This window comes from Rhizopus microsporus (assembly GCF_002708625.1).
Source record: "Rhizopus microsporus ATCC 52813 unplaced genomic scaffold scaffold_3, whole genome shotgun sequence".
NCBI classification, from domain to species: domain Eukaryota; kingdom Fungi; phylum Mucoromycota; class Mucoromycetes; order Mucorales; family Rhizopodaceae; genus Rhizopus; species Rhizopus microsporus.
In genome coordinates this window covers 463,683-486,748 of record NW_019671918.1, presented here as the reverse complement: position 1 = coordinate 486,748, position 23,066 = coordinate 463,683, and the positions used below count along the sequence as shown (strand labels likewise).

General features: G+C 36.7%; 8 protein-coding genes across 8 annotated transcripts; 4 read left to right on the top strand and 4 right to left on the bottom strand.

Moving 5' to 3' along the window:
- Positions 1 to 45: 45 nt before the first annotated feature.
- On the bottom strand, positions 46 to 3,885 carry RHIMIDRAFT_234626 (phospholipid-translocating P-type ATPase; the record flags this gene model as incomplete). The annotated part of the gene is made up of 13 exons (XM_023608196.1): positions 46 to 179; positions 235 to 496; positions 549 to 998; positions 1,049 to 1,227; positions 1,281 to 1,651; positions 1,706 to 2,353; positions 2,408 to 2,529; positions 2,584 to 2,831; positions 2,890 to 3,058; positions 3,106 to 3,311; positions 3,367 to 3,525; positions 3,580 to 3,700; positions 3,748 to 3,885. 13 exons carry the CDS (start codon positions 3,883 to 3,885, stop codon positions 46 to 48), a joined length of 3,207 nt encoding a protein of 1,068 aa, XP_023468976.1.
- A 377-nt stretch (positions 3,886 to 4,262) lies between these two features.
- RHIMIDRAFT_248461 (HECT-domain-containing protein) lies at positions 4,263 to 7,814 on the top strand (the record flags this gene model as incomplete). The annotated part of the gene is made up of 11 exons (XM_023610521.1): positions 4,263 to 5,719; positions 5,770 to 6,386; positions 6,435 to 6,577; positions 6,630 to 6,786; positions 6,839 to 6,918; positions 6,965 to 7,137; positions 7,182 to 7,210; positions 7,257 to 7,557; positions 7,610 to 7,632; positions 7,695 to 7,736; positions 7,780 to 7,814. The coding sequence occupies 11 exons, from the start codon at positions 4,263 to 4,265 to the stop codon at positions 7,812 to 7,814; spliced, it is 3,057 nt and encodes a 1,018-aa protein (XP_023468975.1).
- Positions 7,815 to 8,586: 772 nt separating this feature from the next.
- On the bottom strand, positions 8,587 to 9,315 carry RHIMIDRAFT_271911 (uncharacterized protein). The gene is made up of 2 exons (XM_023612283.1): positions 9,022 to 9,315; positions 8,587 to 8,986 (listed from the first exon to the last, which is right to left on the bottom strand). Exon 2 carries the CDS (start codon positions 8,911 to 8,913, stop codon positions 8,722 to 8,724), a length of 192 nt encoding a protein of 63 aa, XP_023468974.1. The 5' UTR covers positions 8,914 to 8,986; positions 9,022 to 9,315; the 3' UTR covers positions 8,587 to 8,721.
- Positions 9,316 to 13,035: 3,720 nt separating this feature from the next.
- On the top strand, positions 13,036 to 16,173 carry RHIMIDRAFT_198874 (DNA/RNA polymerase; the record flags this gene model as incomplete). The annotated part of the gene is made up of 3 exons (XM_023606325.1): positions 13,036 to 13,820; positions 13,884 to 15,288; positions 15,322 to 16,173. 3 exons carry the CDS (start codon positions 13,036 to 13,038, stop codon positions 16,171 to 16,173), a joined length of 3,042 nt encoding a protein of 1,013 aa, XP_023468973.1.
- Positions 16,174 to 16,404: 231 nt separating this feature from the next.
- RHIMIDRAFT_248459 (uncharacterized protein) lies at positions 16,405 to 17,035 on the bottom strand (the record flags this gene model as incomplete). Its single annotated transcript, XM_023610520.1, has 4 exons — positions 16,405 to 16,520; positions 16,584 to 16,724; positions 16,783 to 16,856; positions 16,917 to 17,035. 4 exons carry the CDS (start codon positions 17,033 to 17,035, stop codon positions 16,405 to 16,407), a joined length of 450 nt encoding a protein of 149 aa, XP_023468972.1.
- Positions 17,036 to 17,314: 279 nt separating this feature from the next.
- RHIMIDRAFT_289716 (uncharacterized protein) lies at positions 17,315 to 19,865 on the top strand. Its single transcript, XM_023613666.1, has 2 exons — positions 17,315 to 17,815; positions 17,869 to 19,865. Exons 1-2 carry the CDS (start codon positions 17,401 to 17,403, stop codon positions 19,398 to 19,400), a joined length of 1,947 nt encoding a protein of 648 aa, XP_023468971.1. The 5' UTR covers positions 17,315 to 17,400; the 3' UTR covers positions 19,401 to 19,865.
- A 78-nt stretch (positions 19,866 to 19,943) lies between these two features.
- Positions 19,944 to 20,613, top strand: RHIMIDRAFT_86404 (uncharacterized protein). The gene has a single exon (XM_023615804.1). The coding sequence runs from the start codon at positions 20,034 to 20,036 to the stop codon at positions 20,466 to 20,468; it is 435 nt and encodes a 144-aa protein (XP_023468970.1). The 5' UTR covers positions 19,944 to 20,033; the 3' UTR covers positions 20,469 to 20,613.
- RHIMIDRAFT_86428 (uncharacterized protein) lies at positions 20,614 to 22,974 on the bottom strand. Its single transcript, XM_023615805.1, has 9 exons — positions 22,662 to 22,974; positions 22,561 to 22,604; positions 22,390 to 22,501; positions 22,265 to 22,335; positions 21,759 to 22,198; positions 21,595 to 21,703; positions 21,216 to 21,536; positions 20,898 to 21,166; positions 20,614 to 20,846 (listed from the first exon to the last, which is right to left on the bottom strand). Exons 1-9 carry the CDS (start codon positions 22,963 to 22,965, stop codon positions 20,759 to 20,761), a joined length of 1,758 nt encoding a protein of 585 aa, XP_023468969.1. The 5' UTR covers positions 22,966 to 22,974; the 3' UTR covers positions 20,614 to 20,758.
- Between the last annotated feature and the right edge of the window lie 92 nt (positions 22,975 to 23,066).

The following is a 23,066-nucleotide window of genomic DNA, read 5'->3' as shown; positions in this document are numbered from 1 at the left end:
GGAGCAATGTGCACTTATCGCGCTTTTATATTATATATTTTATTGCTAGGTTAACTTTGTATAACTTGGAGGCGCAATCTTGCGCTTAATTATTTTTACAATGTATAACGGACAACTGCTTACTGCAGTTATTACTGCTACCTTCCAAACGAAACGCTCGGTTAATATGAATGTCATGTCTAATATAGTTTATGAGTTTAAAGAGAATGCATTCGTTTTTCTTTCCTTTCTTACCAAAATAAGTTGGGAGTAGCCACATGGATCCAAAATAAATGAGTATTGTGATAATTTCAGCCAGGATCATAAGCTTATGCCATGTATTAATTTCCAAAGCTACCATAAGCAATTCATTACAAATCAAGGCTGTGAATGAAATAGCAACGATGTGTATAAATTCATCCTCAAAGAGAAGAATAGACAACACCATGATTGCGCCTCCTTGGTACACACTAATAAGTAACCATGTAAAGAATGTTCTGTAAGACAGTGATCGACCCTAGATACAAGCTTAATCAGATTATTCGTGTTTTCATACATATATTCCTTACCTTTGTCAAGTCCTTGTACAGTTCTGGATAAATCATGGCAATTTCTTCATTTACATCTTGATCAAGAACAAGTGAGAAGACTGGAGCATTGGTATAAATAGTAGCATAACCAACAATAAGCATACCCTGGTACAGGGCAATAGGAGCAAAGTAGAACATGGCAGAGAATACCGCTTGCATAACAGAAATGATTAAACCACGATGTATAACAAATTGTGATAGTTTGGCAGATCTTTTATAGCTATTTCTACCATGCCATAAGAGTAGTTTAGTCAAGTGACTGAATTGAGTAATCGAGAAATCAGCAGCAAGGGACGCTTGTTTGCCTTCTTTTCCGACAATGCCTACGCCAACATCAGCAGCTTGAATCATGCTAACATCGTTGCCACCATCACCAATACATAGCACCCTTTTCTTTGTATATTCCTTGATTAATCGAGTAATGTCCGCCTAATAAGATCGGGTTAGAGGGCAGGGGTACACTTTTAGAATATATTAACCTTTTGTGTTGGCGAACAACGACAACAGACAACCACAGGCAGTAATGATGCCATTTCAATAAATTCTTCCTTATAATGCTCTAAGCAAAGTTGAAGCGATTCACCATCAATAACTAAGCAATGATCGGTTTTGGTTCTTAAATTGTCAATCTCCTCTATTGCTTCGGCAGCAGATTTTACTGAGAGAATAATGGTTTAGTAATAATGAATATCAGTATTCTACTCTACATACATTTTGCTACTTGATGAATTCCTTGATTACGTGACACTAGCTTTGAAGAAATGGCAATACAGGTAGCAGTTTCAATCTTATCACCCGTCAACATCCATACTCTTAGACCTGCATTTCTCATTTGCTCTAATGTATTCTTTACACCGTCTTGTAATTTGTCTTCTACGCCAGTTAATCCCAATAATTCCAAATTTGACTCTAATATTGTTTCTACAACAGACTGCTTCAACACATTACGGTCATGGAGAGACACTTCGGCTTCATGATATTTAGCGCTAAATTCTTCATATGCCTCTTGAGATAAATTCTTCTTTGCAACGACCAATGTACGTAAGCCTTCTCTTGCCATGTTATCGCATTCTTCGTTAAGCCTAATTATAGGTTTATACATGTATCTAACCGTACACTTAGTCTCAGTGCCTTACCAATCATTATATTGAACAATTTTAGCCATGACAGTATCAGCCCCCTTTTCATAAAACGTAATTTCACCAGTCTGTCTGTTTTTGACAATGATACCCATGCGCTTTGTTTCACTAGTGAATGGAAAGATATGAAGTACGTCAAAATAGAGTGTTTCTTCTGTTGCATTCACTCGTAGCTGAATCGAATTGACATCTCTGTTGATCAAGGTTAAGCCCATATGCTCAGTCCATTTAACAATGGCTACTTCATCAGGACTTGACGCTTGATATCCAATATTGCCGTCGATGCTGATAACCGGAGTCACATTATGACAAAGAGCTAGTGCTTGAACGATATCCTTTATACGAACAGAAATGTTTCGACGTCCTTTTGCCATGATTGTATCTTGTTGATGACCAAATGAAGTTGCAAGATGACTTTGTATTTCATCCATCGTATCTGTACTATAGGACATGGTTCCCATATGTAACTTTTTAAGCTCCATATCATTTTGAGTCAAAGTACCGGTTTTGTCTGTTAAAAGATATTCAACACGACCCAGTTCTTCTGGTAAGGTGCTGGTACGAACAATAGTACCCTTGATCTCATCATCGTGTTCTATTTGTCGAGCATATACACTCTTTCCCATGTCCAAGTTTACACGCAAACTATATCACACGTTAGTGTTAACTAGAATACTTTGATCATGACGCTTTTTTTACCTGATTGGAATAATAGAAGAAAACAAAATCAAGAATCTAAAGACATAGATATACCAAATACCACGGAATCCATTCAACCCTACCATGATGACGGAAAGTGCTAATGTAACAAAGAACAAAATCTTTACAAATAGAGTTGGTATACAATCTACTTTGTAATTTATATAAGAACTTACCTTTGCCAGTTGATTGATCTCACGATCAAGTAAGCCAACCTTTGTCTTTGGATGATTCGTGTTCATTACTGCTCGAGTATCTTTGCCGGTATAAATAACAAAGCCGATTGCAGATCCAGAAGCCAATACAGTGTTCGTCCACATTGTGTTTTCAACCCCCAATGGCTCGATTCGCTCCAATCCTGTTGCTTCATCAATGATATTAATTGTTCCAACAAAGCTATGAATATCTTTATGTGGCGCATCAGCTAATAAAAAATAAAGTTGAATTGTGTATTGTCCAAAAGTAAGATAGTGTCTGTTTACCATAAATATGTCCTCGAATATTGAGCAGATCTTGATCTGAACCAAGTCTTTGTAAAGAAGGTATGGCTAGACGTAACTTCCAATCAGTCTCACCATCCAATTGATCAGTTCTAATGAAACTAGCTCCACTCTCTTCTGTTGTTCGTAACAAGATCATATCCGCAGGTATCTGTTTAAAGAGTAAATGATCATGGTTATCTTTTATGTTCTACCTACTCTTTGATCCTTCATAATATATAGTAAATCACCCACTCTAATCTTTGAGCTTGGTATATTTTGGTTTCCAGTAGGTGTAAGTCGACGATAGAGTTGGGAGTTTGCTTCTTTATCACGTTTGTATCGTTGATAATCGTCTAGTGCTTCCTTACTAATAGTGATTGTTAAAACAAAGCACAATGGCCCAAAGTATGTAAGAATATAGCCTACGGATCAGTCTGTTTAAAGACAATGTATAAATAATAAATCACTTATATTTACCGATCTTTAAAGCAGGTATAAACTGAGATAATGCGACAAGAAGAAAGTACAAGTTGAAGAATATAACAAACTGTTCGTAAAGTACAAGTGGAATAAATGTAAAGATGTTGTATTTTTGGTTGACAATCACGTTGGCTGTGTATTTCTTTTTCTCTTTATCTATTTATCAAATAAGTCATATGTGCACACTATTAAAGCTGTTTATGCAAATACCATCTGCTTGTAATGAAATTGTTCTTGGCGTATATGCTTTTGTAGGCTTTAACCGAGACCAAATACTAGCCTTGTTTTGGTTTTTAGATTTTCTTGAATAGGATGAGGAAATAATACTAAGCTGTGATCATGTTAATACATGTTTTGTATCTGTCATGTATTTCTTACCCCAGCTTCTTCGTCTAATAATAAGGGGTCTTCGTCCGTGCTGTGTATGGAGTCGGACGTCCGATGTTTTCTAGCTTCTGATCGTTTAGTAAAAGGCATAAGTCTACGTAATGCGATTGGCCTCGTGTCTCTAAACATTTCGTTCAAAAAAAAAAAAAAGGGAAAACTTGGATTTTCTTGTTCTCTATTTTTAAAAAAAGGTGCGTGTATCACAGGACTAAAATCTGTCCTTTTCATCATATCGTCGGTAAGATGGCATTTTAGTTCACTAAACTTTGCTTACTCTTTTATAGAGATTACGACTTGGGAATCCTTTGCTTATAATATTAGTATCAACTAGCTGTATGTTTTCTTTTAATGATTCAAAGAAAAAGTTTATTGAGCAGGCCAGGATAGAAAGAGAAAATAGAGAGCGAGAGAGAGAATCGAAGGTTCAATTAGAGAAGAAAGAGAACGCCTGTGTGATCATACAGCGATGGTGGAGAAGAAAGACAGCATGTCATCAGGGTAGAGACATGGCTTGGAAAGAATGGGATGAGCTGATCTCGGCAAAGCAGTTGTCTATACTTGATATCTATCAGATCATAGGAATGTATTGCTTCATGACAAAGACAGAGAAGCAGCCTGACCGACTAAAGCAACTGATAAAGCAACTGACCCATAATAAATTTATACCTGTCAACAACAACAATACTACAACAGTAATGCCCTTTTACACTCTATTGATAGATACAAGATATATGAATCAGACAAAGAAATACTTGGAAACAGTCATTAATCAGTGTATCGCACGATGCATCATTTTCAGTGACAACAATAAGAGTCTGTTCGGACTCGAGCTAGCCTTCCTACTACACTATTTAAATCCAAAGACATATCAAACAAAACATGTGATTGACAGTCATCATGCAGTGGAATCACCAAGCTCCATGCTGCAAAGCACAGCTCATCATCTTTTAAAGTCAACATTGTGTCAATTTCAGCTAAGAGATGGTCTTGTACAGTATGTACAGCACATCATTAAATTGCAGAATCGCTCTCTGCAGCAGGAAGCTCAAAGGTTGAATACCATGACACTCTGGGTAGCAACCGTGACGCGATTGACATTGTATCCAATTGATTACGCAGAGACCGCGCCAGGCTCATTGGATATGAATGAAGCTTTAATGTTTCTTTGGACAAATACGCTAATCGTACCAAACATTATCTCTACTATCAGTTCTACTAAAACCGTCATGGACCGACTAATCAAATGGACACTGGGAGCTGCTGTCCCATTCTTGATAAACTCTTCAAGCCTTGACAACTGCTTAGATAAATTCGATGGCAACGGCTGCTTATTTTTACTTGGAAATATTGTTGACTTGTGGAGTTGCTCCGAGTATGGCGACCATAAGATGCTTGTTGATCTAGCATTGCCTCTTTTACAACACATTAGATCTTACTTTTCTGATAAGCAGACAACAGAATTTCAATATTACCATCCTTTATTCAAATGGTCTAAAGCCGCTTGGGGAAATAATTTGCACTCTACTGTCTTTGATAAAGTAATAAATCAACTGGAATATTTGTGGAGTCGACCATTTATGGATCAGCTATTTTACGACATAGTCCATTTTGATAAAGTAGCTTCAAGCTCAGTAAACCGAAAAGCGCTTTTATTAAAACAAAACAAAAGAAAGCAGCCATTGACCTCAAAAGGAGAGATTGCATTGTTTGCTGTGGAAGTTGAATCCATCTTTTCCATGTATTCTTTATTGATAAGCTTGTTCAAGTCTGTGAACAGAACAATTTTTTATAGAATTGCCTTTACGAAAAACCTAGTGCAACAGCTATGGAAGATTATGAATCAATTTGGTCCAAAGGGGCATATGGAAATATACTTGGAAGCAGCTCAGAGAAATGAAATTGATAAAGAGCCTCTTATTGATATCCTAAAGATATTTTGTCAAGCATGCACCATTATGTTTATGTAAGCAATACAACTGAATCAAGCCAATATATCTTATCTATTTTGGGTAGAACGCTGGACGATACTGATATATTTAAGCATAATACACCTTTTTCTCCTGATGATCTTGTACAAATTAGCGGCTTTCTCAATTTGTTTTATTTCTCATTGATTCAACAACCAACGGCTACCTCTACTGAAATTCCTCCAGCCGCACTATCTTTTAAATCTGCACGAAGTTTACTACTACAGATATACGACCTCGATTTACAACATTCATTTTGCCCTCCCAATCACTGGTTGCTAGTTTCCATGATGTCTAGCAGAGTAAAGTCTATTTTTTCCTCAATTTTTCAAACTAAAAATGAAGCATCCACTGCCTCACTATTTTTAACAAAGTTAAACCAAGGCGATCCAGTGCCCTTGCGTATCCTACAGCTGATGTCGCATACTGTACCATTTGATGTACGACTCAAAGTATTTAGAGATTGGATCTCTACTGACAAGGTCGCATTTCAAAGCACACATAGCAAGAGTATTACCATAAGAAGAAATAGAGTGCTTCTTGATGGGTATCAGCAGCTGTGTACTCTATCTGCGTCAGCTTGGAAAGGGTCTATAAGAGTATCCTTTGTAAATGAACTTGGTATGGAAGAAGCTGGTATTGACAGAGGAGGGCCGTTTAAAGGTAAAAGTTTTAACCTAAAGATCTTGACAAATGTCTAACAGTGACCAGACTTTATTACTCTTCTTACAAATGAGGTGTTTGAGCCTGATTTTGGCTTGTTTGCTGCAACCAAGCACAGCAGTGTTTATCCAAGTCCAAATTCTGCACTTCAAGGAAGATATCATATTGAATTATTTGAATTTATCGGCAAAGTAAGGTGGCACTCTTTACTTTGTTCGTGCTTCACTAACCTTATATTAAAAGGTGATTGGCAAGGCAGTGTACGAAGGAATCCTGTTGGATGTTCAGTTTGCAAAGTTCTTCCTAGCAAAACTGCTTGGTCGTAATGTATTTCTTCAGGAACTACAAGAATTAGATGAGGAATTGTGGAAAAGTCTGACGTTCATAAAGCATTACGAAGGTATTGAATCGAGTCATCTATGTTGAACTCATGATAACACATTATATTTTAGGAAATGCTGAAGAGCTGGGCTTAGTTTTTGAAACAGATGAAGATGTTCTTGGAAAGGTTCAATCTCATGAGTTGAAATATGTAAGCTATACATTATATTTGAACTCTTTATTTATTTCTTATACAGCGAGGAAAGCATACGGCTGTCAATAATGAAAACAAGATTGAATATGTCTATTTGTTAGCTGATTACAAGCTAAATCAGAGGGCAAAAGAGCAGACACATGCGTTTATTAGAGGGTTTAGAACTGTCGTATCAGAAAACTGGATAAAGCTCTTTACTCCTCCTGAACTTCAAAGGTAATGTTTTATTCATTAAAAAGAAGCGTATTAACCTTTAGCAGAGTGTTGTCTGGTGAAGATAAAGAATTTGGTAAAGGTTTTATTTGAATATTTTAATTACTGACAGCTGTTGATAGATATTTCAGACTTACGAAGACATACAGAGTATCAAGGTGGTTACTTTGACCAGCATCCAGTGATTCGATCATTCTGGCAGATAGTAGAGAAGTTATCTTTGGATGAGAAGAAGGCGTTCCTGAAATTTGCCACTGGTTGTCCTAAACCGCCCCTAGGAGGATTCAGTTATCTTCAGCCTCCTTTCACTATTCGAATGGTATCTCCTGATGAAAACGGGAAGTCTGATAATTTGAATGTTATCAAGTCATTTTTGAAGATGAGTATGAATAAATCTGGAAGATTACCTACTAGCTCTACATGGTAAGCAGAGGTTTGGCGCGTTATTTTGGTCATGTATTAACATTTTTAATAGTTTTAATTTGTTGAAATTACCAGGTAACTAGAAACAAATACTTTTTCAAGTCATGTTTAACACATACAAATATATGTACAAATAGCATATACCAACAAGTTAATACTGAAAGAAAAATTATGTTATGGTAAGTTTAAGTAAACACTTAAATTTGTACTAACATACAGCAGCAATAAACTCTGATACTGGATTTGAGTTGAGCTAATAAATATAGTCTTTTCTATTGTTTTGAATATAATCTTTTATGCAATTTTAATATCAAAATTTTTGAAATGGCCATAAAAAATAAGGAAAACACCATCGAGAAATTGAAGGCTGATCTACAAAGAACAGGACTTTTTGATTAAGAGCGAAGCGATTATCAACAAAGGAGAATAAGTGGATGGGTCTAAAGACATTAAGAGTACTGATAATTGAATGTAGTTTATTAAATAAAATATCACATAACGCATGGTAGGTTGTACAGTAAAGCTTAACTCAACAGGTTTGCTGTTTCCTGTGTACACTTTTGTTAGCCCTTTTTGAAGCTTTTGATGCAAAGCCCTCATATTGCCCATCATACTACTATTCTCTCCTCCAATTTCATAGGGCCACAATCCTTGGGCACATTAACAGTTAGAGCACACAGGACTAAAACAAACACTAATCTTAAGCCACAGGCCAAGTAAATAAGAACACATACCAGAGCTTGAAAAAAATGCCAAAACATTGCACTGGAAAATACTCTTTTCTTCTTGATTATACGCTATACACTTGAAAGTGCGTCAAGTAAGTATGAGGGTAGTCATATTGAGGATTAAAGAACAAAAAGCCAAGGTGTGGGAGTAGCAAAATGAAGTTTTTATTTAAGTAAGCAATAGTTTGATTTCCAAGTCATTTTAGAAGCAAAGAGAGAGAGAGCTTTGAATAAGTAGAGATTTTTCTATTGATAACCAAGTTTAGAGACTAAATAGAGATACATTCTTTTTTTTTTTTTTTTTCATAAGTCCAGAAGGCCACATTATCGCTACATTTCAAATCCAAGATGACTAGATCCGTAGGCTGCATCCCAGAAGACTACACGGTGTAAACCCTCCATGAGTAAAAAGCACTCAAGGCTCAAATCTCAAAAATCAAAAACCAATCTCAAAACCGTACCACGGTAAATTTAATGAAAGAGATGCTTCAACGTACAAAGAGTGCACTTTTAAGTACCTAGGACGAAACGTTTCGAAAGGAGTGATGACCGTGGAGACATCGGAATATTGAACCTTTGTAGCATCACGATCATCGAGCTCAGCAGTAAGGGAGGGTTTACGGGCCATTCATCAGCCGTCGAGGCAGAACCATAACAATAGGAGCATCTCAGGGTGATCCAGCGTAGAGAAGCGGCGACCTGTTTGGTTATTTTTTTTCTTCTTCTTCTTTTCTTGTAGCAGATTTTGATAGAGTTTGGCAGATAGTGGCAAAGTAGATTGATTATGTTTCTTGTGACTTCAGGACTTGAATATGTAGTTACTCCAGAGCAGTATTCATTAGCAGTAGACATTGATAGATATTAGCAAAATTCTTTAGGGACTTTCCTACATTGATAAGCATGGGACAGGTATTCACTAGCACTTTCAGGCACTGATGATCATTTGTAGGTATTGATAAACATGAACAAGCGTTCACTGGTCTTTCCAGAGATTTGATAAGCATGAGTGAATATTTGAGTATTTGTTTGAGTATTTGATTGTTTAATTGTTTGAGCGTCTTGATAAACAGTAGCAAGCATTTTTTTGAGTATTAACGAATAGCAGAGAGTTCCATAAGGCTTCGCCCTATGAGAAGATATTATGATAGAGTAAGCTGCATCAGGGACCATGAAATGGAGCCAGCAAAAGTGAAATTTCTAAACGATGGCATTAATTATATGTCCTCTGAGGTCACCTAAACGCTGTTATACCTTTTCAACATAGGGAATAATAAAAGCATAGGAGAATTTTTAAAAGAGATAAAGAATGAAGAAAAAAAAGGAAGAGAATGATGGTCTCTTTTATAGTTTTTTGTTTACGTGAATCATGTTGTTTAGACTGAAAATAAATGACTCATTCCTCGTTTCTCCAATAATGTATGAATAAATAAATAGTTCATTCTATATCTTTTCCATATTAGAACACATCCGAGCATCCCAGCATCTCCCCCCTTTTTTGCATAATTTTTTCATGGACCCTTTTCTTTTGCAAGGCAGCTTGTTTACATAAAGTTGATCTCATGCACACATACACACACATGATTTTCTTTTTTATTATGATTACTTCGCTTTTTTTATTTCCAATATGCGTTTTTCTATTTTTCTGGTTGTTTTCTTTAAGAATGAGTAAAAAAAAAAATAAAAAAAATAAGGTGACAATTAAATGTACAAGGAAAGATACTGGGAGGTACGACATCTTTAAAAATGCAGCTGATAGTAAACAAAAAAATAAGACTTTTCTCAAAGAGCGCTAGACTGCGATTCTGTGGAACACATGCAATTGATTCCATTACAGTTGTTGTTTGTCAATCAAAGAAAGAAAATCAATCATGATTGATCTATTTGTTTAGTTACTCTGGCTTGTCTCATAAAAGTAATAACGAATTATTATTTTTCGCTAAAAAGAATCAAAATCAAATCGTCCTAGCTTTCACATATCAAAACCTGTTTATAAAGCATGAAACATAAGTGGTTGAGTTGCTGGCTTAGGAAAACATAAGAGTGTATAATGTTTTTATTTTTAATGCACATGAAAAAAAGGTAAAAGGTAAAATGTTTATCCTCTATTCCCTGTTGCTATATCCTTATCCTTTTACCTTCTGCTTGTGAAATGTAGGCTAGGATTAGCGACAATTATGATTGTAATAGATTTGATGATTATATGTTTATTTTTATAGTAAAGCAATGGACCTTCTAAGTCTGCATAAACTATTTCAAATGGCGCTCGAAACAGAATAGTTGCTAAGGTACGTGACATACTTCAGGCAGTCTCTTATTGTCATGGATGGAGGGTATTATCAAATATATGATTTATTGGGCGACGAGAAAAGTAGTTTTTATAACCATGAAAAAGAATATGAATACGTAAGTGCATGAAATGGATAAAAATAAGCCTTATGTGGAGATAAAATAATAGAGCAATAGTTTGGTATTCGCTTTATTCATGGTTAAGTTTAATGTTGGTTCATTTCATTAAAAGAAAAAAGTGTTTTAATCAAAAGTTCAATCTCATTTGCTTTATTTTTTTTTTATTTTTTTTAAGTTTTCGTTGAAAACCTTTTTCTGATTTGGTCGACGAAATAAGCTCAGATCCAGTTGCCGTCTTGGGTCAAAACTATTTCATTTGGCTGGATCATCCTATGGATACCTATATTTATCTGTACTAGGAGCTGATGCTTTGGCTGGTATCACAGTGGTAAACCCAGCTATCCACATATGGGCGACCATCATCTTACACACACGGCCACTTGGGTCTTTCCCTTTTCTATTAATGATTCGGCTTTCTTTTACCTGAACAAGCTCTCACATAAGTCCTTCCCAAAGTCACCAGTGATAACTGTCAGATGAAAGCAAGGGTAGATAGTCATTATAGGACGTTGAATACCTTAACCACACACTACACACTCAGTCACTTCTTTAGGGCATTGATCAAGAATCCTTTCATCCTCTGGTTCTCGTCTTGGCAAAGTTTCATATGATTCATATAATCCAGACGTTCACCATGACAACGCTCGAGATTCTCTCTCTCTTTTTTTTTTTTTTTTTTCCTCTCCTCAGTCTGTCCTGGCCCTTTGAGCAGACCCAAGCGATTTTTTTGGTCTATAGACTCCACGTCCATAGGTTCTCTAAATTTTCTTCCTTCTCATTCAAATTGTAGTCAGCCAAATACAACAATGCCAACGATAGAAAAGGGGCATATAAAAAATGCTTATACTTCCCGAATGAAGTGCTACAATGGCAGAAGAAGAGGGCCTTCTTCAAAACATATGCTTCAATGTACAATAATTACATGCTGTTAAGATTTTTTGTGTATAAAGTGTGGTCTTCATACATGTCTTTAAAATTCTGCATTTACACACGACAGAATAATATTATTCGGAAGCTCTAATTGAAATATAGAAAAGAAAGGTCCGCTTATTGTTGAAAATGCTGGATCTGAAAACATAAGAAAGGATCCAGCTCTTTTTCAGAGTGATTCTCTAGTAAAGCAAGCGAAATCTATTGTTTATTAAATACCCTGTCAGTATTACTACTTTTGATGGTTTGAAAAACTTTTTCCGCTTGTCTGGGATTGTAATTGGTGTACTTTTAAAGTTAAAACATCGACTGTGACAGCTAAAATTGGATGGTTACAGAAATACAGGTCACTTTTTTTTTTGTGCTTGCAAGAGGGGGATTCTTTGCACAGTAACCTGGTCCTTTTTCTTTCTTTCTTGTTTGACACTTGACTCTCTTGCTGTCTCTTTCTCTCTCTCTTTTTTTTATATAACTTTGCATATTATAAAAGCACTTTTAGTAGCTGTAGTAACATAAATATCTTCAAGCATTCTTTAACATATTCAAGATCATCGATCACTTGGCATAACCTATAGACATGTCTTTATCATTCGCAAGACAAGCAGTAAAAAGCAAGAGAGCACATATATTAAGACACACTCTGCCAAAAAGTACATTCACCTTACTACGACCTTGTCTCTATTCAACAAGTTCAGCAACTGCCAGAATTGACACAGTAAACGAACATATACCACATAGCAAGCATGTGTTTCTCCCTATGCCCGGTGGAGAAGCCTACAAAGTAACGGCTAAAGAGTTGCCTTCTAGTATTGCAGAGCAGTTTGCTGTATTGGAAGCCTGTGTTAGTAATGGCGATATGGTTCGAGCTGAGCGTATTATGACAGAATTATATAAAACAAAGAAGGATGAGATGGGACTCTTTGGTGATATCAATCTTTACAATACATTCTTGAATGGCTTCATAGACACTCCAAAGCCAATGACAAGGCAATGTTTACTGTGGTTCGATAACATGAAATCTTATGATATGACGGCAGATGCAAATACTTATGCAATTATTGTAAAAGGGTTTATAAGGTATATAGAGGAAATAATCTAAAAGAAAAGGTGACTAAATGGTTGTTGGTATATAGATCAAACAGTTTTCATACAGCAAGAGCTTTGCTTCAGGAAATGACAGAAACAGATGGAATCACAGTTGAGGAAATGTTACAATCCCGTTTTTTGACAAAGTCCGATATTGCATTATTTAGAAAAGTAAGTCGTCATGGGAACTTGAAGATAATGTTTATTCACCGAATTGTAATAGCTGATTAACGAAAGTCAAGGATCGTCTGTGGTTGAGGTACAAAATCTTTTACAACAATTGGAGACTGCTACGGATAAAATTTTGGGTAAACAAGCGGAGCCATTGATGAAGGACACTGCAAAGACAACGACGGATACTGTCAGCATCAGCCGTGAAATAGAAAACATACCTGAAGCAAAACCAACGGATTCAATTGGTATTCATTTTCTTCAACAGCAACTGGCTGCTCTTCGTGACCCAAAGGCGACTTTGAACATGGAACCTTATGAGCTTCAATTGGCTCTAGAACGACAAGGTTATGAAATGGCTTTACAACGTCTTTTATATACCAGAGAACAGAGTCTGGAGAGAGGAGATGTATTGAGCGCCATGCATTTGACACCACTCAAGAGAATTATGTGGAACTGGCATCAAAACATGGTACTTTTACTCGAAGAAGAAATCAAACGTTGTGACAATCTCCAGGGCCGTGATTCAGAACGACGCACCTATGGACCGTTTTTGAAACTCCTACCTAAAGAAACACTTTCCATGGTCACCATTTTAGAACTATTACGACTTCACAATTCTTCTGGTATTAGCGATGGTATGAAAACAGCTCGTGCTATTATAGATGTGGGAAAAGCAGTAGAAATGGAGTACAATGCAATTCAGATGAAGAAGAATACTAGATCAACTCAAGAGTTGAAGCAGGTCCTCACAAGCACTAAAAAGTTTCAAATGGCTCTCAAAACAAAAAGAGAAACTATTATCGATGATGAGGCTAAAGTATGGAATCCTGTTTGGCCAAGTTCGATTCGTGCAAAGGTTGGTAGCGTGTTAACAAGTTTACTCCTGGAAGCTGCAAAGATTCCGGTTCCTAGTAGAGATCCAGAAACAGGAAAGAAAATGTAAATAGCAGCAACTTATAATGCATGTGTTGCCAAGGTTTCTAATACCTCTTCTTTTTGTAGTGTTGAAAACATACCCGCGTTTTTCCATACTTACCAATACGTACTTGGTAAACGTGTTGGTATTATCAAGTATGCCGAACAACTAACAGAGATGCTCTCCCGTGAACCTATTCGTGATACCCTTCATCCTCGTTTATTACCTATGCTAGTTCCTCCTCGTCCATGGTTGACTTACTCTTCTGGCGGCTATCTTTCTGCAAAGTCAGTTTGCATGAGAGTCAAAGAATCTGCAGAGCAATTAATGTATCTTCATAAAGCCTCCGAACGGGACCTTTTAAAAGATGTCTTGGCTGGCCTTGATGTGTTGGGTTCCACTTGTTGGAAAGTAAACAAGGACGTGTTTAAAGTGGTGCTTGAGGCTTGGAATACAGGAGACGAAATTGCAGGTATTCCTCCTGCAGTAAAAGGCTCTCCAGAGCTGCCACCTAAGCCTGAAAACTACTATACGGATCCTAAAGCCAAGTTCAACTGGGTATCTAAAGTCAAACAGATCCAAACGAAGGAAAAGAACAACCATTCTTTAAGATGTGATGTGAATTACAAAGTTGAAACCGCCCGTGCTTTCTTGAACCTTCCCATGTACTTCCCTCATAATATGGATTTCCGTGGTCGTGCATACCCTATTCCTCCCACTTTGAACCATTTGGGCAACGATCTCTGTCGTGGATTGTTACACTTTGAAAAAGCAAAGCCTTTAGGTGAAAGGGGCTGGAGATGGTTAAAGATCCACTTGGCTAACTTGTATGGCTATGACAAACACTCATTCAACGAGCGAGAACAATTTACTATGGATAATATCGAAAACATTATGGATGCCGTTGATAACCCTTTAACTGGTAGCAAATGGTGGCTGAAGGCAGACTCACCATGGCAGTGTCTGGCTGCATGCTATGAGATAGCAGCAGCCGTCCGTAGTGGATCACCTGAAGAATTCAACTCCCATTTACCTATCCACCAGGATGGTACATGTAACGGTCTTCAACATTATGCCGCATTGGGTGGTGATTTAGCTGGTGCTCGAGCTGTCAATTTATCTGCAGGTGATCGTCCTGCTGATGTCTATACGGGTGTAGCAGATATGGTTAACAAGTGTATTAATGAAGCAGCCGAGAAAGGTGATGAATATGCTATACTTTTGAAAGGAAATGTCAGTCGAAAGGTGGTCAAGCAAACTGTTATGACAAACGTATACGGTGTCACCTTTGTTGGTGCTCGTGCTCAGATTGAAGCAAGATTGAAGGAAAATCCTGCTATTCCACAAGATAAGATATACCCCTTGGCGTGTTATCTAGCCAAACTCGTCTTCTCTTCTCTGGGTGAAATGTTTAACGGTGCCCGACAAATTCAGGATTGGTTGACGGACTCTGCAAGACGTATCGCAAAGAGTGTACCATTGGAGACTCTGGTAGAAGCCGGTGTTGTCAAACTTGAAAATGAGCCAGACTTAGCACCAAAAAAGAAGAAGAAGAACTCAAAGGTCATCTCTGCTCGTTCTCCTTCAGCGAATCAAATGACTTCTGTCATCTGGACAACACCACTTGGTCTTCCTATTGTTCAGCCTTATCGTCGATCAGGAAAGAGACAGGTTACAACCTTGTTACAAACAGTCTTTATCGAAGATCCTGATGCAACTCGTCCAGTCAACGCGATGAAGCAAAGTACTGCGTTCCCTCCAAATTTTATTCACTCCTTGGATGCAACACATATGCTTATGTCTGCTGTCGCCTGCCATAAAAAAGGCATGACATTTGCCTCCGTCCACGACAGTTACTGGACTCATGCTTGTGATGTAGATGCAATGAATGAAGTTATTCGTGATCAGTTTATCGAGCTTCACTCTCAGCCTATTATGGAGAATTTGCTGGATGAATTCAAAGAACGTTACAAGAACTTCAGAGTTCCTGTTGTTAAACCAATTGGTTCTTCAGAACACAGAATTGTTGATGAGGATGAAGAGAAGATTGTTGGACCAACACTATTTGGTAACCCAGATGTATTAGAAAAAGAGTTCAAAAAGGAGAAGCAGAACAAAGAAACAGAAAACAAGGACGCATTCAAGGCCATCTTTGGTATTGAAGCCAGTGAAAATGATGTTACTGTTGATGATGTGGATGAGGTTGATAGTGTAGGAAACGAAGATGAAGAAGATAAATCAAAATCAAAAGAAAAGAAGAAGATTAGTGCAAGAAAGTATGAATATAGCTGGGAGCCATTGACTTTTGCACCACTGCCGCCAAGAGGTGAATTTGATATCAAAGAAGTCAAGAAATCACAGTATTTCTTCCATTAAACAATATTTTTATTAAATTTCCTGTAAATAAAGCCACACTTATAGATGTAAAAATTCAATAAAACTATGGTTTACCTACAATATATCTTTACTAGACTATGTCATGTATAGTTATTATACAAAATACTTAATAGGATCTTGTAATAAGGAGGCAAGATGTGTAATTGAATGTGAATAATAAAAGCCACTGTTTATTCCCTCCTGTAATACATAATGACAATAAAACAAAATTTATTCTTCCTCATCCTCAGGGTCTGCACCAAACTGTTTATAATCAACCTTTCTTCCGCGGGTTCTTCTTCCACCAGGAATGATTACACTAGTATCGAGGGCTTCTAATTCATCCTCTATACGAAATTAAACGAGGTTAATCATTCTTCTCTCTCTTTTTTAATAAGCTATGTGTGTACCTTCTACATCGCTTTTATCCTCTTCAGAGCCTTCATCTTCGCTTGTCTGCTTCTTCTTGGAGGGCTTCTTCTTAGGAGCTTTCTTTTTAGGCTTTGATGACTTTTTAGGTCTAGCTTCTTCCTCTGAGTAGTTTTCTTCTTCTATACGAAAATAAGATAACTGAAGCCAGATCTCTTTCGTTGTATTTTTCCTATTTACCGCTTTGTTCTTCTTCCTCTTCCTCTTCTTCCTCTTCCTCAGTATCTTCGTATCTTTTCTTTGGCTTGACATTACTACAATAAAGAACATAATCAATTAGAGATCATATAATTCATAATCTGATCAATCATTACCGTGCTTCTTTGGAAGCCTTGCTGGCCTTCACTGGTTTCTTATTATCATCATTATCTTCTTCTTCTTCAAGTTTACGTTTTGCAGCTAATGCTAAAAGCTTGGAACGACGATCGGACATAATTAGGAATACCAAAAAAAAGGGAAAAGGGTAAGAAAATACGCGTTCAGTTCAAAGTGTCCAAAAAAGGTGATTAGTCCCCCGATATGGGAGGCTTATGCTCTCAAAGAAAGATAAGGCATTATAAGTATCTTGGTGATAGGCTGTACATTGTTAGTATCTAATTTACTAATGTAATTGACTTTGATATATCAATAAAGGTCACTATATCTTTTGTAGTCATGTAGAGTGCACACATTATAAGAGAAAGAGAAAGATGACCACTAGATCAAGAGAATATCACTCGTTTTTTCCCCACAAGCTGTGTGTATTCTTATCTTTAATTTCCCTTTAAATATCTTCCAGCGTGACTTATAATTCAATTTATGCTTTTTTCACCTGTTATCGTATTTTTGTCTAATCTAAAGACTCTTGGTTTTGACCAAAGCGTTCATTGCAAAGGAATTTACTCTAAAGTAGCTGTTGATCCTAGCACATTCGTTTTATATAACAGATCTTTTGAAGTGACTAGCTACTTCTTATTCCGCTGCTATGATAAATCACTTGCGAAAAAGGAATTTAAAGATTGTTTCCCACCTAAAACCAAGCAACAGGCGCGTGAATATGTAAATATTGCCTTTCGACTGTTGCAAGATATTAGGCAAACAAAGAAGCATAGCATATTGGCTCATATTCCATTAAGAAGAAGTTACTTTGATAATTATCGTGGTGAAATCATGGGTCATGTCATGCTGGCTTTTTCTACTGTAGTGCTGGAAACCGTCTTATCACATGCAATAGGTAAAAGTGAATGAATAAACTGTACTAGAAGCTAATTTATTTATTATATATAGAGATAAAAACGGATTTCTTAGACAAGGAAACACTTGAAAATGAAATACAGAATCTTTCAGACGAAGTTGTTGAAAAGACGCAAAGTATCAATACATTAAAAAAGGAGTGGAGAGAAGAAGGATTAAAGATCGTTGATGAGCTTGATAACGCCTTACCAAAGCCACTTGATAGCAAAAAGTGTGAGGAACTCAAGATTCGATTGGAGAAGTCGCTAAACTATATTCAAAAGACCAAGTTATCAAAGTCGAAAACAGCAAATTCATTAGGCAAAAAGCTTGCTCAAATGATAATCTCACCACAAGACCCAGATTCGTTGTTTATTCTACCAAAGCTGCCACAACTTCTTTTGCTTAAACGTAGTACCATACGATCACCTCTTCCAGAAACGCCTAAACGAGAGGTATATCCCAACAGCAGTACACCAATACGAACAATTTCTCAAAGCGGCTCTCCCATATATACACGCTCCCCTATCACTCCAATCAAAAGAAATACCTACCTTAGTAGCAGTACGCCAGTAAGAGAACACAACAACTCATCTTTGCATACACATTCTCCCATCAATTCACTCAAACAAGAGACTCTTTCTAATAACAATTCACCAATAAAGACTATTTCTCACAACGACTTGCATCTACACGCGCGCTCTCCTATGAGCTCGCCACAAAGAGAAGTTTATCCCAATAGCAACACACCAGTTAGAACGATTTCTCACAACGATCTTCCTTTGCAAATACGTTCTCCCATCAGCTCTCCGCAAAGAGAGGCTTATCCCAGTAGTAGTACGCCAATAAGAACGCTCTTCCAAAGTAGATCCCCTGTATATACACGCTCTCCTCTCGCTTCACCTGCAAGGCATCCTTATAGCAATACACCTATAAGAAATGCTTGTTATACAAGTAGTACACCAAAGAAAGAAGCGTTTAGTATCCACACGCCAACAAGGGCGCATATCTACAGCAACCTATCTATACACGAGCAATCTCCTACCAAGTCGTTAAGAAGAAGCTCATATTCCAACAACGATGGTCCTATAAGAACACGTTCTCGTAGCAACACGCCTATAAGAACACATCCTTACAGCAGCACACCGATTAGAAAGCAAAGTGAGCCTTCCTTCGTACAGGAGATGCAGCAAATTTACGAAGACATTGAGCGTAGCGACCACAAATTAAATAAGTCTAATAATGAAATACGACAAGAAACAATGAAGCAGTCGTTCGAAAATAATGAACATGATGATCAAGGATCATCACTGCTATACGATCTGGAATCTGTAGCATATCTAAATAATGAAGAACCACCCTCTGCTTTTATGCACGACGGGATGAATACCCCACCTCCCAGGCCATACGCATCACCTAGAAGACAAATGGGCATCTTCCCTCAAGATGACATACTATTCGATTTGAATCTACTAACACCACTTCGCAACAACAATGAGAGCACTTCAAGATGGAGAACGCCCAATAGAAGTGTTTATAATATTTCCACATCAGCTGCGTCAAAGATGAGGACACAGTTCTACTAATTAAATATAAAAAGATAAAAAATAGTTAAAACAAGTAGACATTGGCGGATTTTCTGTTGGTGTTGCCGTATTATTTCTATTTGGTATTAAGGAATGCCTAAAAGTTATACGGAAGGCATTTGGGTTCTATTCTCAGTTTGTAAGTGAGGCTCAATTTTGTTTACTTTTCTAAAACATAGGAATGAGCATAGCAGATAAACCATTAACACTTGTGCCAATATCTGCGTGTATGGCTCTTACCACCACACTTTTAATAGACTTGTTTTTAAAGCAAAGATGGCCAGCCAGCCTAGAAGTGTTCCATTGTAGGAGGTCTACATTGGTGTGTTCTTATGCCTCCATGCAATCGTCGTACCTAACAAAGAACACAACTGAGTTCAAAAAGCATAATCTAAATTTGACAATTAAGATTCCTGAGCCTTTCTCCCCCTCCTTCTTTTTCCTTTTTGCTTAATCTAAAAAGAGCATGTCTGTTTCTTCTAGAGATTCAGTTAATTACAGGTCTGATGTCGAAAGTATAAACCATCCAAGCGTTGATAGGGATTTTGATGGATACTTATCTTTGCAAGATCTTACAAGATCACGTATAGCGTATGGTAGAGTATAGGCGCGGCTTTTTAGTTGATACTATATATGTATATAACACTATGTTATCGTCTTACTTTAGACAATAAAATCAGTGACAAGAGGTCAGCTCAATCTGAGCCTATATTAAAAGGAACCATTCTAACTGAAGAAGAGTTAGCGAGACATAATAGCTTATATGAAGAATCCTTTTTCACCAATGAAGAAGATAACGAGGAAGGGAAGATGTTGTTACAAAGGGTAGAAGAACGATGTGAATTAATAAAACAAGAATTTGAAACCAGAATGAAAAACTTGGAAGAGCAGATTACAAAGACAGAGCAAGGATTTAGTCAATCAAGATGCGATATTGAAGAACTTCAATCCTTGGAAAGAGAATATATTAATAAAGGAATACAAACAGACTTGAAATGTGATGATGTACAAAAGTTAGAAGTAAGATGTGATTTATTAAACTGTGATATAGGCACTAATGCAGTATAAAGGAAGCTGTAGATAGAACAAAAGAATTAGAAGGCGAGTATGAAGCCATGCAGCAGTTTGTAGATCAAACAAAGAAAATTGTTTGGGACACTCCTTATATACCTATTAGTTCTATATGTAGACAGATACCCACAAGTATAAATGAAGATGATATTTGCGACTATCATCGACAAAGGATAGAAGCACTGAAGCTTAAATCCGAGAAAGAGAAGGCATTACATAAAAAGGATAATCAATCAACATTAAATAAGCTAATGACTTTGACAAATTCTGTCAAACAAAGCAGTTTGTTACAGTAAAGACGTAATACCATCCACTAAATCTAATATTCCATTTTCATTCAAATATTCTTTAAATCGTCCTTCAATCTCATTTTCCCTATTTCATGTAAGCACATATATAAAATAAAGCATCTATATTATAACTTACATCAGAGGATTAAAACAGACTTTTACTTGAATTGAAGAGTCATCGATGAACGGAAACTGTAGTATATCCCTCACTCTTATGTCGAATTTTATTGCTATCTTTTGTCTTCTTTTTTTGCTTGCTACATCTATGCTACAGCTAATACCCGATTCAATATCTTCATTTGCTTCAATAGGATAAATCGTTGTGGCGAACCGTAATTCTGTCTCTTTCAGCACATCAACAAGCATTTGAACTCTGTTCCAATACATTGTAATTTCCTGAATGATCTAATTAAATGCTAAGTATTTACTCATTATATGTTAACGTCTATCTTACTCGGTTTGTGTCTTGGTTACTTTTCACAATAGCAGATAGACCACGCCTAAAGTGTGCAATGTACTCATACCCATTAATTTTGTTGTTCTTGATATGAAACAGTACTGCATCCTCTTTTCTCTCTTTTAGGTCATTACGATGAATTGTCAACACAAGGCATTTCGTAACAAGTATCTCTAATGTATCGTCATCTTCATTATCTTTTAATAACCTTAAGCCTCCAACATTACAGCTCCTTTCGTAATGTTGACGAACTTGACTTAGATCATTTTCTGTAATTATATGATTCACGCTAGTTATTTCCCTTGCATCTAAAATATCCTAGGATAAATTGTCAAACAACTGCTGCGTGTTGCTTTATGATTTTTATTTTATTTACCTTTATCAGTCTCGACTTGCGATGCTCCAACATGTCTATTCTTTCAAAAAGCTCAGCTTCTTCTGCTCCCAGATTTTCCAGATCTTTATTAAACAGCTCGATAGTTTGACTATAAGATAACTATCAATGTCGCTCTTATGAGTTATATCATTATTTATACATACCGTTGATGCTCAATTTCATCTCTCATTCTAGATAGTTTTTTATGGTCAAACCTACGATACTCTTTTTCTATTTCGTGTGCTTCTGCAAGTAATTGAGATATTCCTTGCTGATATTCGACTATTTTTGGTAATTGCCCGCGTAGTTCGTCTTCCAAGGATGCTAGCGTTTGTCTGTCCTGAGTCAATGTGTTTATATGACCTTTAAGTGTTCCAAAATGTTCCACAAATATATTTACACACCACTCATACCATCGCTCTAGTGATTTGAGTTCAGCATATTGTTTGGTCAATCTATATTCTGGCTCCATGGTTATTCTTGTACTAGCATTTGCACGTAAGTAGTCTGAGAAGAACTCTGTGCTGGTCCTATTCACTCGATCTTCCACTTTCTGTATAACGTCTTGACTTGTATCAATTAAAGAATGTATTTCTTTGGATATCTAAAAGAGAGAAATATGTTATTAGTAAACCTCCCTTTAGTTCTTCTTTCCTATTTTTACACATACAGAATCATACATATCAATTTGAGGAAGTGTAAATGCTGCCGCCGCCGCTTGCTCAGCAATGGTTGGTGATTCTATAACAAAGGAAGGTGAATAGAGAAATCATTATGAATAATAAGGTAACACACCATAATCAACGTCCACTATCGATATAGGCACAATGTCGTTAAGGGGTATCTGTCTTGGAAATGTTATTCCTGCCATTTCCAAAAAGTCTGCCAAGGTGGTTTGTTCAGAGTCCTAGTCATTGAATAAGTATCGATAGAAAAAAAAAAAGAAAAGAGACTGTATATATTTACTTCTAGGCTAGGTTTATCTTTTGTGGTTGTTGTTTCTTGTATTACTACTGAATACAGTGTCAACCTGGAGATACTAATTATAATGCAAGTTGTAAGCATACCAGCATCTTTGACAGGTTTATTATATGTAATTTCTTGTGTTAGTTGCATATCAACATCATCGTCTTTAATTTCCCGTGTCATCTGCATATCCTCATCCTCCTCAAGTTCCTGGTAAGCTATATAATTTTGGTCGTCTACTAATTCATACTCGACAATCATATCGTCTTCACTTGCTGTCTCATCCGTTCCTGGCGTATCAAATTGAGCTACGCGGTTTTCTGCGTTGTCCAGTGTCCAAGATATCTGTTTTAATGCTTCATATCTTCTTCTACGACTTGGTGATGGTGGAATAAGTGATGACATTAGAAAAAGGCATTGAGAACAAATTAATGAAAGAGAGTGGACTTGTGCACCAGCCAAAAAAAAAAAATACAAGCCACGATTTGGTGTTCTCTTTATGCAGC